Genomic DNA, 7067 nt, shown 5'->3' with positions numbered 1-7067 from the left:
AATGGTTACTGCGGATGGGCAGACTAGATGGGCCATTTGGCCTTTATCTGCCTTCATGTTTCTATGTTTCTTTATATACCTGTTTATTTTGTAAATTAGGACCACAGAAGTATGCTATAGCTGGTGGGTGATTAATGGAATGTACCTTCCAACACATTTCCACATTGGAAGGGGGAGGTCATAGGCGCCATGGCCTCCCTCAAAATTGGCGGTCAGATTCAGTCATGGATCTACTCCCTTCACCTGCCTCCTTCTGGCTGCTGTAATTTTAAATCTTCTGGCAGCCGCCGTGCTGCAAAATGAAGACTTCCGGGGCAGGCCTGCTCATTGACACTGCGCGGTGGCTGCCAGAAGATTTAAAATTACAGCGGCCAGGGAAGGTAGGGGGGAGTCAGGAGGTGTAGAGAGAGGTCATGCTGCAGGATCCTCCTGCGGCTAGGGAGGAGCCTTTGCCCCCCCCCCAAGAAAAAAACATTCTGCTGCCTGTGTGCAATAACTATTACAGCAACTGCATGGTAAGTAACAGTATCTGTATGCTACTTTGCATGGTAACTGCTTACCACAGTTTAACAAACAGGCTGGTGGGTTGTAGGCCTGAGGGGGTGGAAAAGGCTACTGTGGAGGCTCAGCGTGGTTCTGCTACAGGTGATGAGCAATGGAGTATGATATAACTTGCTTTCAGGATGATGTGGATTAGAGAATGACACGGTGACAAAATTCATCACCGTTCCCGTCCCCGCGGGAAACCATCTTCATGTCATTCTTTAAGGAGAGAGGGAAGAATCAGAGTATGAATGGCCACAACCACTGACCCTCAAGCTTTCCTTTGAAGAATGCTGGTGTAGAAGGACTGAGGTTGAAATAGACACTAGAAAATGACATGGGATTATTTCCCGCGGTTATCCGCGGGGACGGGGACGGTGATGAATTTTGTCACCGTGTCATTCTCTAATGTGGATGAAGATCTCATATGCCCTATTTGCATTGGGGTCCTGGAGGAGACTGTGTAGGCTCCTCGCTCTCTATCCTCCTGTTTTTACCTTATTTGTTCTTACCTCTTGATATTGTAAACCTTTCCTGCCCTTGGATTGTCATTTTGTGTCTAGTATTGTTAACTGTACAGTATATAACATTTTTCTGTTGTGTTTATGTTATTGTTTTTAAAATTATTTCCCTTTGATTTTTATCTATTGTTAACCGCTTTCATTTGACTTTTTTTTGTTAATAATAGTAGTATATCAAATAACTATAACTATAACTGTAACATCCTTTCTGTAATGCCTGCATCATGCAATGGTTCTCCCAGCAGTAGACCTGCCCTGTAGATTACAGTGTGGTGGCTGGTGCCCACTTCCGCTCGGTCCCACGTATTATGCGGAATATGCTTTCTAAGCTGCAAATCAAATGTAACAACACTGCAGTGATGCGACTGGATAATCTGATGTTTCATCTCAAGGCCCATATGTGTCTTAATGAAACAGGCTAAAAATAGGCATCTGTTTGACCTTCAAACCTAATTGACCTTTTTTTAAAAAAATTATCCTTTATATGTTGTTACTTTTTATAGTACCATGGAACCACCTAGTCCAATTGGCCTTCCAATCCAAATCCTGGATCAATGGGAAGTTTACATAGACTCTTCTACAGGACGGAAATTTTACGTCAGCTCCATTAACAGGGAAAGAACATGGAAACCACCACGATTTTTTCAGTCAACCAAAGATACAGTGGTAAGGAATTAATGTGTATCATGTTTTTTGAAGAAGTACTGCAAACTTCCTGTTCCTGCCTAACCGCAAATGCCATAGAGACAGAGAAGACTCAACTGGCCAGCCGGCTGATAGTGCTAGCGTATAAATCAAAGCACTGCTGGCAGGGTAGGTAGCAGTGCTGGAGGGGGAACCACAGGGGGGATGCCGAAAGGGTATGTAGGAGTGCTGGAAGGGGGCCACAGGGGGGAGGGAAGGAGAAGAGAGAGATCGGGCCATGGGGTGAAGGAAGGGGGGAGGGAGGAAGGAAGGAGAAAGATACTGAACCATGGTGGGGGGGGGAGACACACACACACACAAACATGGAGAGAGGGCAGGAGGGAGGGAGAGCCACCCCCAGCCATGGAAGAAGGTATGTTCAACCATGGAGGGACAGAAGGACAGAGAGAGAGAGAGAAATTCAATGAAAGAGAGAGACCCAACAAGAGAGGAAGAGAAGACAGAGATACCTCCAACAAGGAAAGCAGGGGTGCCCAATCAGGCAGGGACAGAAGGACAGAGAGAGAGAGAGAGAGAGAGAACCAATGAGAGAGAGAGAGAGAGAGACCCAACCAGAGAGGGAGAGGAGAGAGAGAGACCCATGGAGGGAGGGAGGTCTATCCAGAGAGGGAGGAATGGATAGAAAGAAAGAGATGTCCAACCAGGAAGGTAGAGGACAGACACCCCAAATAGGGAGGCAGTGAGGGAGGCTCAACCAGGAAGGGAGAGATTGATGGACAGAGAGAGAGAGAGAGAGAGAGAGAGACAGGCAGACACCAAACCAGGGGAGGTGAGACAGAGAGACCCATGAAGAGAAGGAGAGATACTCCAACCAGGGAGCGAGGTAGGCCCAACCAGGGATGGATGAATGGACAGAGAGAGATCCAACCAAGGAAGAGGAGGGGAAAGAGAGAAAGAGACTCATAGAGGAAGGGAGAGAGAGAGAGAAACATCCTAACCATGGAAGGAGGCTCAACCAAGAATGAACGGATGGGCAGACAGAAAGTGAGAGACACAAAGCAGCAAGGGAGAGGGAAACATCCAACCAGGAAGGGAGGGAGGACAGAGAGACCCAAGCATGGAAGGAGGGAGAGAGAGAAAGTGAGAGAGACCCCAACTATGTGGGAGGGAGTGGAGAACAGATGGACCTGACCATGAAGGGGGAGAGAGAGAGAAAGAAAGACCACACCATGGGAGGTAGAAAGAGGAGAGAGAGAGAGAGACCAGATTGTGGGGTGAGGGAAGGGAAGCAAGGAAGGAAGAAAGAAAGAAAGAAAGGAGAGAGATAGTGGGCAATGAGGAGGGAGGGGGAGGGAAGACAGATATCTGATTGTCGAGGGAGAGATCTAACCATAGAGAGAGACAAATAGACCTGACTGTAAAGGGAGGGAGAGAGAGAGAGAAACCCAAATGGAGATAGAGTGCGAGCAAGATAAGGGGGGGAGTAAGAGAGAGATCCAACTGTGAAGTGAGAGAGAGAGAGAGAGAGAGACAGAAGGGGGCAGATGCTGATGGAAGTGGGGTGAATGGAGAGAGACTGGGATAGGCACTGGATGGGGAGGAAAGAGGCAGACTGCTGGATGGGGATGAGAGAGAGAGAGGAGCAATTGCTGGACGTGGGGAGGAGAGGGCTCAGACATGGGATGGAAGGACAGAGGGGTAGAGAAAGAAGGCACATCCTGGATGAAATAAAGGGATAAAGAAAAAGAGCACATGCTGGATGGGGGAAGAGGATAGAGTTAGTGAGGTATTGGAGGAGGTGAGGGATAGAGGTTGCAAGCTGTAGATAGACACCATGAAAAGAGGGAAACTGAAGACTGGATAGTAAAATAGAATTTAATGTAGGTAGAACAAAATAAACTAAAGAAAGCTGAAGAAAAAGGAGGAAAGATAAGCAACATACATGAAATCCTGTCAAGATAGTTAAGAGAAAATGAAGAAAGCAGAAAACAGAGACCGGGACTACAATTTAAAAAAAACCAAAAACCATAGCAAAGGTAGAAAAAATAATTTTATTTTCCTTTTGAGATAAAAGTACCCCCTTGGCCTTTGAAAACTAATTGAAAATGTATTTAGTCCAATAAAATGGTATCATAATTTCCATTTCTGTATTATTTGTGTTTGTTTGTAATGTAGTGATTGGAATATATCAGTTTTTGATATTTACATCTGCTGTCTTTATATTTTGCAAAGTACAGGGATCTGGTCACTGTATCTGGTTGTTAATAAAAGATTATATTGTGTGTATATGAAGCATGAATGGAATAAATGATATTACAATTATTATTATTATTATTATTATGGGGGCAAAGTTTGAGGTGGAGCTTCTGCTTGCCCAGGAGCCCCAGAACCGTGGTATTGCATGTTGAACTGGCACAGAGGCACCATAACCAAAGAAGAGCCATCTCATCCCTTCTAAAGGGGAAGGAGAGTTTCCTACTAAGGCATTTACCCCAGAGTTCTTTAATCTGCTCTGGCAGGGCGTTCAGCCAAAATGTACAATTTATATCCTTGGCGCATACCTCTATGAATCCTCAGTGTGCTTCTTCTATGAGAGTGGATCTCCTCCCTGACTCTGCTTGTCAGTCGGACATGAATTCATGGGACAAAAGTTCAATCTTGATCCCCTTACTGTCTCAAAGCAAGACCTCACTGATGGGAGAGTCAGCCTCCTATGTTGAGGATTAGGATGGAGTACTGGTTGTGGACCCAGGTAGGGATCCTTCCATATGGCAGCTGTTCAAGACTTTGGTCTTAGCAGACATTATTATTGAGTCTCTTAATGAGCTCAAGATTGATCCACCTCAGCTCCAAACATTCAGTGTTCTCTTTTGAGTGAGGTCCAATCTCAGCCCACGTCCTTACCATGGCACCTACATGAAACTCCTGGTTAGAGAGTCCTGGGAGGTCCCAAAAAGCTTCCTCAAAGGGGTGAAAGCCATGACTAGACTGAATCCTCTGGATCACTAGTTCTTGCAAATGTTTGTTATGCCAAAGGTAGATGCCCTGGTGGCACAGGTGACTAAATGCACATCCATAACCAGTGAGAGAAGATATGGTCCTCAGGAGGCAGTATGAGACCCTGACCCTAGGAATTAAGGCGGCATTAGCTGCTTCTTTCATAGCAAGTATCTGTCATTCAAAGCAATGAACCCTGGACATGACATCAGCTAAACCATTACCTCAGCTCATGTTGGCAGACACACTTGGAGACCATGTTTATGACACACTTTATGATGTAATTAGAGTCATGGCGAGAGTCTCTACATATTCCATCTCCGCCCAATGCATGATATATATCAGACAATGGGCAGGCAATTCAGCCTCCAAAGCTTAGCAGTTTCCCTTTCAAGGGACAGATGCTTTTTGGCAAAAGCCTGGATGATCTTAGGGCCATTGTCCAAGATCATTGCCCCAAGTCCTTATCGGACAGCAGACCTCGAGCAGCTAAAAGCCAGAACTGGAACTCCTTTTGCCAGTATACCTCAGGAGGCTCGTCGCAGAGAACCTGTCAAGGTTCCAGAAAGAGATATTCTGGAAGCTGAAAAATCCAAAATACAGGTTCTCAGGCCACAACGGCAGCCAAGAAGCCACAATGATGCCAGGCCTCCAGCTGCCCTTCAGAAATTTGGAGGTCAGCTATTGGACTTTCTGGAGGCCTGAGAAAGCTTAATGACAGATCTTTGGGTCTTGGATATTGTCAGAGAAGGTTACAAGACAGAGTTTGCATACCCTCTGTCTGACTGGTTTGTGGATTCTCCAGCATGCCAACTTTAAACAGATTGATGGATATTCAAGCCATAGAACCAGTTCTGGAAGAACACTTTGGCTCGGGCAGATACTCAATATACTTTCTCACTACAGCCTGATCTGATTTGAAGATACTTTCTGCCAGATTGAATATTCCACTAGTGCAGTTGTTGAACACAATTAATAATGACTCACAAACACACTCATACAAATTTGAGTCATTTTCAAAATTTAGTTTTACTAAAAGCAAAGTGGATTGAATTGTAGAGCAATAAAGTTAGGATAAAACCAGTAAGAATAGCTGCAACTGAATTTGTACTTTTATTTAGTATTAAAAATACATTTATTTTCAGTTGTTCTTAAGTATTTTGAAAACCACTGCCTATTACTAACTGGGTAGTCTGTAAGGGGTGAATAGCACTGATGAATCTTAACTGTTACTACTCCTCAAGATTTCTTATACTTATTCTGTCTACTCTTTCATGGATGTACATTCTCTTCCATATCTTAGGCCCTCTTGTACTAAGGGCTCCTTTTACTAAGCTGTGATAGCGTTTTCAGCGCACGCAGAATTGCCACGCACGCTAAACCCGCGCTACGCGGTTAGAACTAACGCCAGCTCAATGCTGGCATTAGCGTCTAGCATGCGTGGCAATTTAGTGCGTGCTAAGCGTGCGCTTAAAACCACTATCGCAGCTTAGTAAAAGGAGCCCTAAGGTGCGCCAACCGATTAGCGCATACTAATCGATTTAGCGCGTGCTAAACGCTAACACGTGCATGTTAGTCTATGGACGCGTTAGAGTTTAGCGTACCTTAGTAAAAGAGGTAAACTTCCTTCTAACTCTTCTGTAGTATCACATGCAAAGTTATTGAGCTGTCCTAGTCCTAGGAATATTCAATGGGGTGTTCCACACTAATCATTTTTCTATCTAGAGTATATTACATTTGCTACTGCCTTCTGTTGTCTATCACTCAGCCTGTTTCTAATCTAGTCCACCACCAGGAGGACTATCACTAAAGCTGCCCAATTAATTTATAATGCTCTTATGCAAGACAGCATGTAGAAGACTTTGCTGAAATCAGTATAAACTATGTCTAATGCAAGACCATGGTCTATTTTAATTGCAAAGAAATTTCAGATATTGTTATTTACACTACTGATCTTTGTTTTTTAGGTTAATACGGTAAACCTGCAACCGTTATCAAAGCCCATATTATCTGTTGAGAAACAGCCTGTATCCCACCAGAGTACAGGAATAGTGCAAATGAGGATCAAGAATGCTAACTTGCAACATGACAGACGGAGTCAAAGTAAATCCATGATTCTCACCGATTCTGGGCAGGTCACTAAGCCAGTAAGTAAGATTAAAAATAGCACAAGTCATTTCTGTAATTCTAAGAAAAGATCTCAGTTTTTTATTTTTGTTACTGAAACTGAACCACGTTAGGTGAGAGTACGGGAACAAATGGATGTACTCCCTGAACCAGGACAATTATGGGCTCCTTTTGTTAAAGTGCGCTAGCGTTTTTAGTGTGCGCTGCATTGCCGCACGCGCTAACCCCATGCCA

General features: G+C 44.4%; 1 protein-coding gene across 1 annotated transcript in view; it reads left to right on the top strand.

The window, feature by feature from the left end:
- The first annotated feature begins 1571 nt into the window (after nt 1-1571).
- ARHGAP15 (Rho GTPase activating protein 15) overlaps nt 1572-7067 on the top strand; it is an 850722-nt gene continuing 845226 nt past the window's right edge. Inside the window, exons 1-2 of the mRNA XM_033947260.1 lie at nt 1572-1730; nt 6674-6853. Of these exons, the coding sequence (XP_033803151.1) occupies nt 1572-1730; nt 6674-6853 (339 nt within the window). The remainder of the gene's footprint in view (nt 1731-6673; nt 6854-7067) is intronic.

The sequence above is a fragment of the Geotrypetes seraphini genome, chromosome 5 (assembly GCF_902459505.1).
Source record: "Geotrypetes seraphini chromosome 5, aGeoSer1.1, whole genome shotgun sequence".
Lineage (NCBI taxonomy): Eukaryota > Metazoa > Chordata > Amphibia > Gymnophiona > Dermophiidae > Geotrypetes > Geotrypetes seraphini.
This window is presented reverse-complemented; position numbering and strand designations above follow the sequence as displayed.